Consider the following 17,237-nt stretch of genomic DNA (forward strand, 5'->3'; position numbering starts at 1 on the left):
TGATGGTCTGCCTTGCTCTCCGAAGCTCTACCTCTGAAACCTCCACTGATTGTTCCAGGCTGCCAATTTGCATTGTGCCCCTGGGGCAGCTCTCTAGGTCCAGGCTGGCACCAGGCTGCCCCTGGAGTCAGGAACGGGCAGGGTTTGTTTCGTGCCTGTGCAAGGTGGCATCTTCTCCTGGCTCCCTCTTCCAAGGAGCTGGATTTGGGGATGGTCTGTCATCTCGAGGCTCAAGCTCAGGCTGCCCTGCTGTGTGCTAGCATTCCTCTTGGAAAGTTCTTGTGGTAGTCCCAGCTGTTGCTCTGCAGACTGGGATGCTGGTTTGGGTGGATGCTCTAAGCAGCAGGTGCTGCATGGGTGGGTGTCTCACTGTGGAGAGCTTGTGGGAAGAGGTTCCGTGGAAGCAGGATCAGGTTAACTTCTGTGTATGTTCTGTAGGTGCTTCTGTAGCTACTTAGGGCACAGTCAGACTTGTTGCAGTCTTCAGTGTATGTGAAATTTGTAGGCAAATAAACTTTCTCTGTGCTTCCCTAGGCAGTTAACAAGTTGACTTTAATATGAAGATTTGCCTCATTTAATATTAAGTCTTGTTCTTTTAGTCTTTGTCTTCTCCCATTTTCAAATGTGGAAAAGTAGGTTTTGAAATCCTTTTCATTAAACTAAATTACTTTATTTTTCCATTTAATTACTGAATTTTCTTTTGGAAAGTGAGCCAGTGCTTTATCTTCTGCCATGGTTCTCTGCAGTTTTCTAATAAAAAGCACTTCTAACTTCAGTATGACCCTGGTGATCTGGAGTGGATTGCTGTATCACAGGGTTGGCCTATTTGCAGCATATTTGTTCATCAGTTCCACTCAAGTGATCTTCTGCCAATGGTAAAAAGTGAAAAGTAGAGTAATTTCTTGTCTGATTCACAGGGATGATATTCATGTTTATTGAATGTGTAAAGGTCACTATTACTAAGAATCACAGGCTCTTGGATGGACACAGGAGTCTGTGACAGGAGTCAGACTGAGTTGGCTGGAGGGTATCTGCGCACCCACTCCTAAAGGGAGGCTCCCTCGTGTCTGAAGCTCTGTGTTGGCAGCCTGAGAACACTGTGGTTTGGTACTTTCTGGCTGGAATGCATCTGCTCTCCTAGGGTGGGAAAGCCTCTCCTCCCACCCAGCCCCTGAGGTTTGACTGCAGCTCTGGTCCCTGTTGCCTCCCAGACTTTTTTTCTCACTTTGGGATTCCTGAGGGTTACCTGTGCTCTACTGCTGCCTTTCCCATCCTCAGCTTCATGGGGTTTCTTCTCTGTGTGGGAAAACTGTGTTTGTGGCTTGGGATTAAAAATAGGTCAATTTCAGCAAACTTGATTCTGCCTTGGGTTTTGTGGTTTAGGTTATTCTACTTGGATGTGTGGTTGTAAAGATTGAAAATGGTAGAGTGTGTTCTGGAAAAAAGTTAATTATATATGCTTTTAGAGTCAGATCCTTCATTAGAAGGAACGATTCAACCTCTGGAAACAGGTAACTGTTTGCCATGTGGCTTTATATTAGTGCTTGCCTTGGAGAGTAATATGAGTAACTGCAGTTTATTTACAAGAGACTGAGTCATTATTAGAAGAATTTTATCTGCACAGTGGAAGGTATTTGCACGGTTTGCATGTCCTTGTTTGTGTGAGCTGCAGCAGTTGGTGTGGCAGCTTGTAGGTAACTCAGCAGCAGCAATTCTGTGTCTGAAAGGCTTCCATGAGGAAACTTTAAAGATGCACCCTGGACCTAGAAATGTAGTGAGTGTACCAAGAGAAACATCATTCAGAATTGAGCCCTGAGGGTCCCTTTTGTTCTCAAATGTGTATTCAGTACTCACAGCTGTTCCCTTTTATAATTTCTGGGTACTTTTTTCTGCAAAACCCTCATTAGTGGGGTTATACCCTAAGTGCATGTGTCAGATTTACTATGGCAGTCTTGAGCATTTTTTGTTCTCAGAGCTAAATACGGTATAAGCAAGAAATCTTTGTGGCCTACAACATGAAATTAAATTTGAGCTTTTAGGGGAGGATGGTTTATTTGTGGTTTTGTTTTCTTCAGCAATGTTCTAAAGCAGTATGTCACTGGAATGCTTGCTGTTTTTCATATGGGAGCCTTTCAAAACAAATGCTGTCAAGTGCTTAAAATAACTAGCAGTCCCATCTTGGTTGGTCCTTATTCATATGAATAAGAACTAAGTTACTGAACTTTTTCACATTCTCTGCATTTTGTCTTTGTTAAGACCATGCTGAACAATTTATCTTTGGGTTTTTAGAGTAATGAACCAATATTCAGTTTGCAGACTGGAAAGGAAAGCAGTCCACAGTTAATGTGCTGATGATCTGTTTTTATGCATATATGTGCTTTAGTATAAAAACATGAAAATGTCAGACTCTAGATCTACACAAATTTTCCTGAATATCTTTTGAATATTTTCAGGTGGGTATCTTTGCATAAACTATGCAGAGCCTTTAAAAATGCAAAACTCCTTGTTGCAAATTCCAAATTAACTTTCACACATGAAAATAGAGTTCCATTTACTGACGGCTAACATTTCAGGAGTCAGACATTTGGTTTTTATAAGGAAAAGTGTCATAACCTGAACCTAGAAGTTTTACTCATGGCACTATATTACACTGAATTAAATTGTTCAAAAAAGGGTGCTATTTCAAGCTGACAGGTTTTCTGGAGTGTGCCACATCTTGGTACAAGTGGGATGTTGTGGGATAACAATTCATGGAAAGATCTCTTGCTTAAAGTCACCTGATTCCTACAGTTGCCTAAAACACCAGGCTTTTGCACGTTTCTTCCTGCTCAGCTTTGCAGGAGGACTCAAAGTTACTAGCACGTGCCTGCTGTTCTTATAGCTTCACTCCATCGTTTACAGAATGTCTTCTCATTGCATTTTAAAATAAAAATAATTTTTAACTAACTATGTAGGAACTGTGGTTTGACAAGGAGTGGCTGGAGTGTTGGGTTTTTTCCCATGGAGTGGGTCACATGTGACTTGGTGTTGCATGCTTGAACATAAAGTATGTCCTCATTATTGTATTACGTTATCATTACTGACCTACATTTTCTAGAAAAATAAATGTTCCCTGTCCTGGCACTTAACCCTGTTGGGGGTTGAACTAAACTGATTTGGTGAGAGATTTGTTTTAAACACCTGGTCAGTTTTCTGTTATTATTTGTAAATACTTGTGTTCCCTGCTTCGTTTGCATATTAAGACTGCAACTGGCAATTCAGATTGAAGTGAAATGCTTGTGTCTCTTTGCCTAACCATTTTCATGTTTACTTTTACTTTTTCACCCTCTCAGATACAAGTAGTCCATCTGCAAAGGAAGGCAAGCCTATAGAAAATGGAGTCCTTGTGAATGAAGGCCCTGAAAAGCTTATGCATAGGTGTGTATTCTCCTTTATTTTTTTCTTCCTCTTGCCCTGCATCCTTTCAAACCAGTCACTCAGATGTGAATAAACGGTAATTTGATGGTCATGGTATTTGTTAGAAGAAAATATATCATGCTGGATCCATCAGCATGAGACAGGCAAAGCTGCTGCTGCTCTGTGGTTCCAGGTCCAGCAGTAGGAAATGCTCCAGCAGGCAGCTGGAGCACCCATGTAAGCACAGCACCACGTGGCCTCATCCAGGCCCCTCTCTGGCTGAGCAGGACAAGGTTTGCTGGTGGGAGCACATTACTTGTGTCCATACAAGCTGGATCTCTGCAGTGGGTGGGCTCAGTCTCTGTCTGTGTGGGAGCTGCCCCTGGCACGTGGCACTTGAACCTCTGGAGCTGCAGCCCCACTCCAGGCTGGTACAGGCTGTTGCACATTTGTGTCTGCACACGCACAGCTCTCACAATACTCTTTCCATGTGAAGAAACTCTTGTATTGTAGCAAGATATTGTGGGTTTGGCTTGCATAAAAGGGAGAGTGTTTTACTGGCTGGTCCAGCTTTTGTGTGTGTTCCCAAGGCTTCTGCATTTGACTGCTGTCAGATGGGATGAAGTGCCAGGTGGACCTTTAGTCTGACCTAATAGCAGCTGCTGCTGTGCTTGCAAGTCACTCTGATGATACCTTTCCAAAATCATCTCCTAGTCTATGCCTTATTCTTATGGGACCCTAGAGACACTGTATTTCTGGAAGCTAATGAGTGCCTGGGAGTTAAATTGCTTTTTTTGAGGTGAGTGCAGGTACCCTTTTTGCACTCCAGCTGCTGCTGTGCTGATGATGAGGTTTGGAAAGGCTGGTCTTGATGTCACAGAGCATTTTTCTTTCTGGAGTGGGATTGTGCAACCAAGACTTCTTTATCTGTCGACTTTATCTGTTACTTGCACCTGAACATGAGTGCTTGGGACCAGTGCACTGAGAGGAGGAGGGAGGTCCGAGTAACCTCTGCCCTGTGATGGCTGGTTAGGACATCTCCATAGGAGTGTAAACCACTGACTGGGAGCTGTGCACTGTCAAAGCCCAGTTGTGAGATAAACACCTGTCCTATGTCAAGCTAAGACTGAAAAATAAACGTCTTCAAACAGGCAACTCAGTAACTCTTCAACATACAGCAGGGACACTGGGAAGCCACAACAGCAGAGCAGCACAGCAGAGCTGCAGAAGCCACTTGCTGAGAAGAATTCCTGGAAACTGACGGAGGCTGACACAGCAAAGACTGGGAGGGTAAGGTCTCCAGTTGCCACTTCCTGTGCCCTCGTTCAGTTTTGGAAAAATCTGTTTCAGAAGAAAATAACTTCTGAAGACCATGTAACTGGTGTGAGAACAGGCTGAGTGAATTCTTGAACTTGCTGCTTGTTGTGTAATACCTGATGGAAGTGTTGCCGTGCCCTCTGCTCCCGAACTTGAGCCCCGTGTTTGCCTGTGGAAAGAATGTCAACACAAAACTTCTGTGTGAGATGATGGGTCTGACCACATCAAAGTTTAGAAGGAGAAATGAAAACCTTGCAGCTATTTCTTGGAGAGGCTATGACAAATTAGGTGACCTAATGAAAACTGCCCTTCAGTGTAAGGGGCTGCAATTGAGTCAGATGAATTTAAGGCAAATTTCCACTGTAGACATAAGTATCTAATCCCAGGATACCCAGGCCTTTTTGGGAAACCTGAGACTGGGAAAGTGGCAGTTAACACCTCCTAGCAATGTTGCTTGAATCCAAGCTTGGATTGCTTGTTGTTGGTTGAAGATAGATCATAGGATAGAAGCCATGTGGAGTAAGGGTTGGTTTGAAGGCTTTTTAATCTTGTGGTACAAAGAAAGAGCCAGAAACTGGAGCTCCTCAGTGAAGTTTTTGGCTCTGCTACTGATGCTCTGTGTTACTTCAGGCAGCTCCCTCCCTACTCCTCCCTTCCCTTGGATGACAAGGGAAGGATGATGTGTGCCTCCCCTGAGGGAATGTTGGATTTGGCATGTCTCCATGGAATGCTTTGCAGCATGTGTTCCCAAGCAGTGGCTCTCCAGAGTGCAGCTGCTGTGTTTTCATGGCCTGATGGAGGGATACTGACTTTAAATAGGTGTTGGAGAAGGGGGTGTTGCTGCTTTGAAACTTAGCTGCAAAATGAGTATTTCTTTTTGTCTTGTCTTTAGGTAAAGGCAACAGTGTACTGGGACTACATGAAAGCAATTGGAGTCTTTATGTCTTTCTTGGCCATTTTCCTCTTTATGTGTAATCATATAGCCTCCTTGGCTTCCAACTACTGGCTGAGTTTATGGACAGATGATCCTGCTATCAATGGGACACAGCAGAACAGAACTCTCAGACTGGGAGTATATGGAGCACTGGGAATTTCTCAAGGTTTGCTTGGTCTTGTGTATTTTAAGATTTGCTGATTCAGTGTTTCTAATGCTCTTGGTGCCTGCAGCAGCATTTTGCTAAGGATTTGAGTGTGGGTTTTTGTAAAAGATGAAAAACCTGAATTTAAAAAACACCAAGAAAACCAACCTATAAAATTATTCAGTTAGTAAATGCAGTTTTTCTTTCATTTGTACAAAGTGAGAAGTGTTTTGCTGGTTGATGAACCAGAATTGTGACAAAATGTCTGATCTGAGAAGTGGCTCCTTGGCCTGTCAGCAGACTGTGCTGGCCTGGTGTGCAGGGGCAGTTTGTCACCAGAGCCCATGGCTGTGCTGCCTCCCTGCAGCCCCAGCCTGGCTCAGCTGCTCTGGCTGGGCTTTGCTCTGGCTGCTTGTAGCTCCATCCAGGGCACTGTGGAGAGGCTGCTTCAGTCATGTTTTGTTTTGTGTCCTCTTTGTGGTTTAGAGTTTGTTTGCCATGAAACCCAACGCCCCAAGTACCCCACTTCAGAATTGGTATGAAAATCCCACAATAAAAAACAAATGCCAAGTGAAAATTCAGTGACTTTTACTCAGGGAAAGTGTTCAAATATTACACAAATTTTTGTAATGGAGAAGCAACTTCTTCCATGAAAGGAATGTGATGTTTTCACTGATTTTTTTTTTTTTTTTTAATTACTTGGTGTATTTGCTGAGTCTACCTGAAATGAACCCTAGTTCTCAGGATTATTGTACTAGAGACATGCTAATGCTCAGTGATAACAAAATGAGGAAAATGTTTTGTGTGAGAGGTGGCAGCAGTTAAAAATGAGTCTCCTTTTCTAGGTATTGCTGTGTTTGGCTACTCCATGGTTGTGTCAATAGGAGGAATATTTGCATCACGACACCTGCACCTCAACCTGCTGCACAATGTGCTCCGGTCTCCAATGAGTTTCTTTGAACGCACTCCCAGTGGGAACCTAGTGAACCGTTTCTCCAAGGAGATAGACACCATTGACTCCACCATTCCACCCATCATCAAGATGTTCATGGGCTCCACATTTAACGTGATTGGGGCTTGTATCATCATTCTGCTGGCCACACCTATAGCTGCTGTCATCATTCCACCCCTGGGACTTGTCTACTTGTTTGTGCAGGTAAAGAGTGTTACCTGGGGGAACCAGGACCAGCAGTCACATCTTCTGTTATTTAAGACAGCTCTTACTCTGCACTAGGAAGGATTTCAATGTGTTGGATTTGAGTCATGCTTGACTGACTGTGCTTTGCATGGTTTACTGATAACCTGACGTTAGCACAGCCTTTCCTTCCTTTGTCAAGTGTAAAATGACCTCTGTGCAGAAGTAAATCCTTTGATACTTACTTTATAAAAATGCCATTAGATTTTGTGGCAAATATTGTACAGCTTGATGCTCAGAGCCCAAATATGGAAAACATATGGGCTTTTCCGAAACCTCTTTCCAAATATGAGAGTAGTCTTTAGAGGGGTGTGTGTCTGTATTGCTCATGTGCCTGTTTCATCAGACTGTTGTCTACAGAGCAAGAGAGTGGGTGGCAGCCTTTCACTCCTGTCCTGTGTGGGCAGGGTGTGCTTGCTTCACTGTGGCTTTACTCCTAGAAACTGGTAGAGCCTGCACAGATAGAAGAGAACAGCTGGGGTTTGGCTCTTGAATTAGTAAACCCATTTGGCTCCATGAGTAAACCTTAAAAGTGGTGATGTGTGTGTTTTATATGGTTGAACTAAACTTTCTGATAAAAGAAAGAGGAGAAAATGGCTCTGGCATGAGATGGTTTGATTGACAGTTGTTTAAAGGCAGCAGAATGTATGCAATGGTCTTTTAGGCCTAAAGGTGTTGGAGAGGGGTGTGTATTTCCATGTGTAAGTTGAATCTCTGTCACTAACAGCCCAGATGGCAGGGAACTGTTTATGATTCCCCTTGTTTTTCCAGACACAGTCTGGGTGTAACCATAATTCTCATACTCTGATTTGCAGAGATTTTATGTGGCCACTTCGCGGCAGCTCAAGCGCCTTGAGTCCGTCAGTCGTTCTCCTGTGTATTCCCACTTCAATGAGACTCTGCTGGGAGTCAGTGTCATCCGAGCCTTTGAGGAGCAGAAACGTTTCATCAAGCAGAACGACATGAAGGTGGATGAGAATCAGAAAGCTTATTATCCAAGCATTGTTGCAAACAGGTAACAGTGGAACAGCAGTTATCTGGGGAGGACATGGATCTGCTGGCTGTGCTCCTTATCAGTCACAGCTCTTGGCATACTTATCCAGGGGAGGGCGGCCTGTGTGGATAAATCAGTTTCAGAGATGTTTTGTTTAAACTTCTGTGATGAAATTAAAATTACTTCTGAATCTCTCATCTTTCTGAGAGTTCCTGCCTTACTGCTGGCTTATATTCTTTTAAAAAGTTTTGATTTATTGATCCCAGTGTCCAGAAAGCAGTTGTAGTTAAGACAGGAATTTATGCACCTGAAACATTCATTAATTTTGGATGCCTCTAGGTTCACATGCTGCTGAAGCAGAACCTCACATATCTTGCAGTGCCTGTGTCACTAGCAGGACACACATGCCATATTATGAATCTTACATTAAAAAGATGTGTGACAGACCATTTGTTGTCCACATCCCTGATCTCTGTGGGTGAAGTACTGGAAAGATGTTTTTGTGCCTTGCAGGTGGCTGGCTGTGCGTCTGGAGTACGTGGGGAACTGCATTGTCCTGTTTGCAGCATTGTTTGCAGTGATTGCACGCAACAAACTCAGTGCGGGGCTGGTTGGCCTCTCAGTGTCCTACTCACTGCAGGTAAGTTGGCCTTTTTTAAAAAGAGCAAAACCTTTGAATTGTTAGACTGCATCAGAAAGTCAGAACCTTGATATGGCTTTGGATGGAAAACTAATACAAGGAACATAGAAAATAATAATTAGGAATAGTGTCTGAGAAGATGCTGGGAAGTTTCCTCTGTGCCTTCCCTGTGGGAGAGGATGTGGCCAAGGTGTCTCGTCCCCTGCATCTTAAAGGCATTTGGGCTTTCCTCCTGTCCAGCACTGATTAGTCAAGATCTTGCCTGTGTTTATGCATTCCATGAAATTGCAATGCTTTGGTTGTTCCATGCTTTTCATTTATTGCAGGTAACCTATTTAGTGTAAACTGCTCTCTGACTTCTTTCCTTCTCGCAGATTACAGCTTACTTGAACTGGCTGGTACGCATGTCATCTGAGCTGGAAACCAACATTGTTGCTGTTGAAAGAGTCAAAGAATACGCTGAAATGGAGAAGGAGGTACTTGTGGAAGTCACTGCCCTATTCTGAGGTCTCAGCTGCCCACTGAATGGGTTGGAGGGTGGGCCTGTGCTCTGAGCTGAGGGGTGGGACAGAGCTCAGGGCTGTGAGTGCCTGCCAGGGACAGGCTGGGTCTCAGTGGGGAGTTCCTGTTGGCGCTTTTGTGTTGCATCCTCTGGTATTTACAGAGTGCTGTTTAGGAAATGTGCTCTTACATCCTGGGCTAAGCAGTAGGTCTGTACAAATGTTTTGGTTTCCTAAGTCTTTAAACATCACATTTTTATTTGTTTCTCTTTTTGCACTCAGTATGGGGAATAAAAAGGTTTTACTTTTTTTTGTTTTGATTTAAATCACATAACTCATTTCATCTGCAGTTGTTCCCTTTATGGTTACAGAGTTCCCTGGGGCTTCTCTTTGCCTTGCTTATCACTTGAACCTGACCTGGGTCACTATTTTTGCAACCAAACATTATGAAGACCCTTCCTAGAATTTTTTCTTGAGTTCTGGTAGCAGACCAGTGTTTATAAATTTAAAAGCCTTTTTATTTGGCAGTGGCAGTGAATGCAGTGGGGTGTGTTCTTTCCTTTCTCTCCTCTGTGGGAGGCTGAGGTAGCAGCTTTTTACCAGCTTATTAATGTTCTAGTGCCCAGTCCCAGCTAAACTGCTTCTAGTTGCACATGTGGCTGCCCCAGAGGTTTCCTTGCTGTGGTGGGGTGTACAGACAGGTTGCCTGAATGTGTGCTGCCTGCATGATTCTGCCATTGGCAAGAGGAAAATTTATCCAGCAAGTGGGCCTTGAGGTAGCCAAGCCCTTGGCTGCACACACCATTTCATCTGTCTTGAGGTAATTCTCTCCCTCTCTTCTCATCACAGTTCCTTTTGCAAATTACACACTAAGAAGGATTTTTCTTAATTGCGTTCTGTGAGTCCTCTGAGCCTGTGTTGGTTGAAGCAGGAGCTGATCAGAGGTGTCTGTGTGGCTCTTTCAGGCTGAGTGGAGCATTGAACAAACGGCCCCAGCCAGTAGCTGGCCCGAGGAAGGGAAGGTGGAGTTCCGAGGCTACGGTTTGCGCTACCGCGAGGACTTGGATCTGGTTCTGAAAAACATAAATGTTACCATCAATGGGGGTGAAAAGGTAATGACTCTGAATTCATAATAGAGCATTGCAGTTCACAGGTCTGCATGCAAAAGCAAAAGAGAGGTTTAACCCTGTTGTGTGTCTGTGGTTCTTAAGAACTAGAAAAGCTTCTGTGGAATCAGCCCTGTTGAAACTGCAGGTGTCGTGGGCTCTCAGCCTTTGCAAGGTGTGTTTTGCATCATGGATAAAGAGACACTGTTGTGTGGGGCTGCCAAGTATCACTTGGCCTGGTTTCACTGGGAGATGAGGTTTATCCTGTCTTCTCTCCCCTTCCCAGGGAATTTTGCTAATTTCTTTGCTGTAAGCAAAGAGAAGTAGGTTGCAAAGAGATTAATTATAATCTCAGGAAAATAGCCTGCAGAGGGGGGAAGTCTGATCTAGTGAGGCAGAAGTTGCAAGGTGAGACTGCAGGAAAAAATGGGACTTCAGAGCAGATTCTCTGGGTCTGGCCAAGCTGATCTGTGTGTTTCTCCTCCTTCTTCCTTGCCCGTGCGCTCACACGTGTCCTACCCCAGTCCCGTGTGGATTCTCTGATGTCTGTTAATAGTGTGATCTTGCACAGCAGAATAAAAGGTAGCTGTGACAGATCTACTATCCAGCTTCTTTATTTGTGGTAGCCAGCTGGGCATTTGTTTTCTCCTGAGTGCACACTTTCTACCTACAAATAAGTACAGGTAGCAGAATGCTACCTCAAGTGGTAGGAATGGGCAGATGGCAAGAAGTGTATCAGCCCACCAAAGTAGCAATCTTTTATATTTATTTTTAAAAAAGAGAAGAATTGATCAAGACTTTGGTCTAACTGGGAAGTGAAATGTACAGTGTGAAACTGAGAGCTTTTGGTGTGCGGGTAACCCCAAAAGTAAGACAGCCTTCAGAAAATGTGTTGGTTTCAGGTGGAAATGCTTGGAAATGCTTTAACTCAGTAAGTTGTTCTTGTATTTCTTCCCAACAGATTGGAATAGTTGGAAGAACAGGAGCTGGAAAATCCTCACTTACTTTGGGTTTGTTTCGCATTAATGAAGCAGCTGAAGGTGAAATTATTATTGATGGGATTAATATCGCAAAGATAGGGCTCCATGACCTGCGGTTCAAGATCACCATCATCCCCCAGGTAGGTGCAAAATCCTGCCACTACCAGAACTCCTTGGGTAACAGTGATGTTTCCATAAAGTACTGAGGAGAAAATTGTTACTTCTGCTCTGATGTGTGCTATGAAATTCAGTCACTTCAGATTGCTCTTTCATGGACTTGAAACCAAGTTTTTCTCCCTAGGCTGGTTTCAGTTTGCCTGTGCCAGCTAACAAGTAGGAGCTTGGCTGTGGCTGAGCTGTGTTGTGGAAGTAAAACCTTGGCCTCTGGACTCAGGAGCTGATCACTTACATGCTACAGACAGCTCAGCCTGAATGGGAAGGGCTGATCCCAGCTGAATACCTGCTTGGGATCCCTTTGTGAACTGGGCACAGTGTGTGCTATCAGTGCTGTTCTTTCACAGAAACCTGTACATAACCATCCCAGTCTAGCCCAGCAACTGTGGGTTTGATAGTCTTAAACATTTGGAAATACAGCTTTATGAGCATTGGATTTAGTCTCAAGTCTTTTTGTTCTTACTGTGTAGCCTTTATTGCCTGTTCTGATTCAAAGTAAGACTATAAAATGTGATGTTAATAATTACCATTGCAGCAGACTGGCAAAAACAAGTGAGCTCACTGTAAAAGGTTTTCTGCACCACTTCTTTTGGAAATCTGGAGGGGACCTCACTTTCTCCTTTTGATTGCTTTGCATCAGTATTTCCAAAGTAGTATTTCTTCCTATCCAAGAGAAAAAGAGGTGTAATTTCATTCATACTGCAGCTGAAGAGTTCTGAAATATTTACAGATGGTTAATTCTGTAAGAAGTGAAGAGTTGACCTAGTAGTCCCTGCTGACAGAAGGTTGAGCAGGGAGGGCCTCTTTTGTTGCCTACTGGTCCAGTAAAAAGAAAGTTGGCTGGGGTTTGGGTATTTTGGTTGGTTTGTTTGTTTTGTTGGGGTTTTTTTCTGAATTCACGATTTCCTAACTAATGGAAAGGTCTGGACTGAAAGAATCTGCAGAGGGCAGAGGTCAGGCCCCCAAGAGGAGTAAGGAATAAGAGTGAGGGAGAATAACCTGTCACTGGAAGAAAACAAGCCCTCACTCCTAAATTCATTGCATTAGCATGCTTGCAGCTGCATCTGTACATGTTGTTTCCTTTTGTTATCTAAGAAATATTTTTGGAGCACTTGCCATGTTCTTTGTACATTGTCAATTACCTCTTTCCATGACCAGGATCCAATATTGTTTTCTGGCTCTCTGCGTATGAACCTTGATCCTTTCGACCAACACTCTGATGAAGACATTTGGAGGTCTTTGGAACTGGCTCACCTGAAGAACTTCGTATCATCCCTTCCTGATAAACTGAATCATGAGTGTGCTGAGGGTGGCGAGAACCTCAGGTAGGTCAAAGAACTGTGCTTGTGAAAATTCTAATACCTCCCAGGCCTGTGTGAGAATCTGGGGAGGCAGCTGGAGAATTCTTAATGTGTGACCAGGCAATCAACCAACTAGGTTTTATTCAACATGTTTTAGCTCTTGAGTTTGGGGATTTCAAATAATTTAAGAAATACTTGGAATGCTCTGAGGTTTGTCAATTCCCTTGGAAAGCATTTTAGCAGCAGCAGTTATTCTAAGGAAGCTGTTCACTTGCTATTTGCACTTTAACAGGGTTTTATATGTTCAGTTTGTAGAAACCACTTAAGTCCAGTCCTCAACACTGCACTAATTCAGTGAATCAGCCTGATGCAGTTATGCTGAAACCACTTGTATTCTCTTACTGCATTGCGAGGACTTCATTTGAGGGGGATGTAATTTCAGAAGCTGTTAGATATTCTGCAGGGAAATAGTAAGACTGACCTTATCTTTAGAACAAGGAATTGCCAGGTTTCAAAATGAATACCAATTAATGCTGCAAACTTGTTCTGACTTTTCTCCCCACCCCATCCCATCTGTGCAGTGTGGGACAGCGCCAGCTGGTGTGCTTGGCACGAGCTCTGCTCAGGAAGTCCAAAATCCTGGTTCTGGACGAAGCCACAGCTGCTGTTGATCTTGAAACAGATAAGCTCATACAGTCAACTATAAAGTCTCAATTTGAAGAGTGTACTGTATTAACTATAGCACATCGTCTGAACACGATCATGGACTACACGAGGTAAGGTGATACTGCTTTTATCTTGCTGACTGTGTGATCTGCACTGTGCTCAAACAATCTTTGTGTTAGTTGGATGTTTACTGGTTCATTTCTAGCTGCCTCTGCACAGGGCTGCTGGGATCCCTGGTTTGATGGGTACAGTGTGCACGTTCTGGCTTGTGGTGGCTGTGCTTGGCCTGGGGAGCTCCTCTTGTCCCTCTGTCACACTGCTGTTGTGCTGTTCCTGCCTAGGCAAACTGGGAAGGGGAGAGAGGCAAGGACAGGAGTCTGTTCTTGGGTCTTGCCCTAATTTAGGCACAGACAGCATGGGGAATCCAAAGGGGCAGATCCTGCCCTCTGAAGTTTATTTGGTGTTTTCACTTTCCATCACTGCTGGTTATAGTTCATATAGCCTCCCTCAAGCTCAGCTGCCTTGCTAAGGTGTGGTTGAGGGCCAAGTTGTTGTCTTGTGTTTCAGTTTTAGCTCTCTTGTCCCTTTTATCACAGAATGGCAAAGTGACCAGTGGTAGGATTTCAGTGTACTTTTGTAGCCCTCTCTTTGTGCTGTCAGCAGTGACAGATCAGAGGGAGGAGCACTGCCCGTGCCAGCCGCAGCCCCAGCAGTGCTGCCAGCAGGCGAGCGCCCAGTTCAGCCATGGCAGTGGTGACACCAGGCAGCAGCCCCTGCCAGGGCTTGGTGACCATCTCTGCAGTGCCTGGCCATCCGTGGAGGGAGCTGCAACAGTGTTTAGCAGTGAGCTGACCGCTGACTTCGTGCACTTCCTTGTCCCAGCTGCATGTTTTTGTTTTGTCACAGAAGCTGTGTAACAGCAGTTGGTGTGGGGTGGTGTTATGGGAAGGTTATTTATCCCAGCTCTTGCAAGGTCTTACAGGCCCTCTCACACCTTGACAAGAAGTGCTGCCAGCTTGTTTCTGGCTGGCTCAGAGTGCAGTCCAGAGTCTCCTGGCTGTCTGCAGATGGCTGGGTAACCATGTGCTACATAAACAATGCAGCACACAGACCATTGCAGTGAGAACCTCGCCTGTTCATACAGTCAGCACTGTCTTCACTTGCAAATAATGGCTATGCTGCAGTCTCTGTCTGCACACATATATCCATGTTCACTGGCTTTCTGGATCTTCTTGTGACCATTTTTTCTTTTTTTGTTTTTTTTTTCTTTTCATCTCCTTGTTTTACAGAGTGTTAGTCCTGGAGAGAGGAGAAGTGGTGGAGTGTGGTACCCCAGACCAACTACTTCAGGAAAAAGGCATTTTCTATAGCATGGCCAAAGATTCAGGCTTGGTGTAGCATTTGAACTTGGCTATTTACTGTGGGGAAGAGGGAGGTGATACATTTGGAGAACTGTATCTTCTCCCCTGAGCTGGACTGAACCACACAGCTGAGTTTCAGACACAGTGAAGTTAGCCAGAGCATGGCAATGGAAGAAACATAAAGATACAATTTTTTCTTAAACTTTATTTCTCCTTAGTATTGATTTTAGCCACCTTTAGGAGAAGCACATGGTGCAAGACACTTCAGAGACTCCTATTTTTTGCCTGAAATCTGTCATTATATGCTCAGATGTACGGCTGAGTGATTCATCAGAGAAGTTCAGAAAAGCTTTTTCTTCTCATCTACTCTTACGTTCTGAAGTTCCCTCCCTTTTATTTTTTTTTTAAACATTTTTGCAAATGCTAGTTATTTGCTTGTTTGTGGATTCCTCATTTCATGAGCCATCTATTGTGGGATGCACTTGGAACATTTTGTGGCATATAGTACTATAGTCCAAAGATTTTTCTTCTTGTGAAATAAAATGTGTGCCAGACTTTCTCATTATGGCATTTACTGTACATGGTTGATGCTTTATGCATTGTCCTAAAGGTTTCATGTGTTTACAGCGTAGAGCAGCAAGTTCACTGTAATGTCAGTAGTGCTGATGTGAAAAAGCACAGTCAACTTCAAAGCAGTATTTAAGCATGTCTAGAATGACAATCACTCCAAAACCAAATTGGTGCAGCAGTTGGTGCATTGCTGTGTGCAGTCCCTGATCTTACACCCAGCTCACTCAGGAATTCCAGCTGGGGTGCCCAGTGCTGGTGCCACCTGTGGGGACGAGGCTGAGAGTGAGGATTCGCCTGAGCAGAGGCTGCAGGCTCAGGGTGACGTTGATTGTAACACCCTTGGCTTTGGCAGTTCTGTGCTTTCATAGCAGCTCTGCCACATCAAGGACCATTAGCCTTATATCAAAGAAACATGCCCTTCATGCTGCTGCTGTTGACTCTTAAATTTTGTGGGAAAATGTTCTGTTACAGTTGTTTAAAAAAAAATTAGTGTTTTTTAAAGTTGTGTGTTGGAAGGGTCTAACAATTAAACTAGCAATGGAGTCTGGTTTTCAAGAGCCATGCTGAATTTTCATCTTTCTGTGGTAAGAAAAAAGTTACTTTTCTAATGTTCTAACTAGTCTTATTTTAAAGGAAAATGCTGGAAGAAAGCAAACTAAGTCAGATGGATCCAAATACACAGCACTGAGAATGTGGACTTCTGTGATTGATATTGCTGACCTTAATACTAGACAATTGTTGTTCTTAGAGTAAAGCTATTTATTTTTTTGTAAATTATGACTCTCTGAAATTGAATAGACTGGAAATTTCTTTGGTATTTTTTGTAATGACAATGCAAATATTTGCAAAGAACTTGCAGTAAAAAATTGTTTGAAAGAAAATGTGTTATTTCTTGTGTTGTGTTTGACAAAGGGTTTGCTTTGTCAGTTTAGCTTTTTGCCTTGAAAATAGAAATTGCTGATCCTGCTTAGACTAATCATTCTGCTCGGCCTGATGTCTGGGGTTGTTAGGGTGGTGGGTAAGAAGCCATGAGTGCAGATAACTGTGCTGTGGTAGGGCTGGCTCATTTTGTGGTTTGCTGAGTAGCCCAGGTCATCATGATGGATCAGCAGAGCAGGAGTCACAGTGCTGTGGACCTTTGTCACCCCCAGTGGTGTCCATGGCCTGTGTCTGCCACGTCTCCTGAGCTTGGTGTGAGTTTTCTCTCTGGAAATGGAATGAGCAGGGGCTGATTGGGGAGTTTGGGGAGGAGCTGTGGGTTTTAGTTCTTCAAATCCTGGAACACTTGTGCAGCACTGTGATGGACAGAAGGGTGGAATGATTGGAGTGTGTGTTTTATAGGAACAGAGTAGGGGGCAGGTACCCCAGGGCAGAGCAGGGGGTCTGTGGGTAAGGGGTGTGGCTGGTGTTGTACATTAAGGTGGAGATGGAGCTCCCTGCAGAGACCCAGAGGAGAAACTGTGAATGCCACTGAGACACCTCTCCTGCTTGGGAACAGGCATCCTCCAGGAACACTTTGTGATCCTCCCCTTCTGCCCCATCCTTGGGAGACCCCTGGCAAGGAACGGGGAAGGGAGCTGCTGTACAGCTGAATTTACTGTATCTGATTTCAGTGCATGTTGATGTATCTTGCCTGACATTGTTTACTGCAACATGGAAGATTTCTCACATCTGGAAAAGCTGATTCTGCCAAAAAAACAGCTCAGAATTTTTAGGACACCTGAAAAAACCACCCTGTTTCATGTGTGTCAACAGAGCTACTTCTGTAAGTGTTCCCAGTCCTGACCCACAGAAGATCCTTTCGCGGTGTGACGACGACGTGGCACAGCAGCAACTGTGCTTTGGGTCACTGACACCTTTCACATTTTGGCATTCCTGTGCATCTTGTGACCATCTGGGGCACTGGGAGTGTGACTTGCACAGTTTGTGTTTGGCATCAACTTGGTGTAAATCAATGC

The 17,237-nt window shown here is 44.1% G+C and overlaps 1 protein-coding gene across 1 annotated transcript in view; it reads left to right on the forward strand.

Moving 5' to 3' along the window:
• The window catches only part of ABCC1 (ATP binding cassette subfamily C member 1), a 48,335-nt gene extending 33,056 nt beyond the window's left edge, over positions 1 to 15,279 (forward strand). Inside the window, 12 exon segments of the mRNA XM_048320465.1 lie at positions 3,333 to 3,417; positions 4,548 to 4,686; positions 5,606 to 5,813; positions 6,638 to 6,948; positions 7,803 to 8,002; positions 8,495 to 8,621; positions 8,996 to 9,097; positions 10,087 to 10,233; positions 11,189 to 11,347; positions 12,540 to 12,706; positions 13,264 to 13,458; positions 14,638 to 15,279. Coding sequence (XP_048176422.1) covers positions 3,333 to 3,417; positions 4,548 to 4,686; positions 5,606 to 5,813; positions 6,638 to 6,948; positions 7,803 to 8,002; positions 8,495 to 8,621; positions 8,996 to 9,097; positions 10,087 to 10,233; positions 11,189 to 11,347; positions 12,540 to 12,706; positions 13,264 to 13,458; positions 14,638 to 14,746 — 1,949 coding nt within the window. The 3' untranslated portion in view covers positions 14,747 to 15,279.
• The last annotated feature ends 1,958 nt before the right edge of the window (positions 15,280 to 17,237 follow it).

Source organism: Corvus hawaiiensis, chromosome 16 (assembly GCF_020740725.1).
Source record: "Corvus hawaiiensis isolate bCorHaw1 chromosome 16, bCorHaw1.pri.cur, whole genome shotgun sequence".
In the NCBI taxonomy this organism is placed as follows: Eukaryota; Metazoa; Chordata; class Aves; order Passeriformes; family Corvidae; genus Corvus; species Corvus hawaiiensis.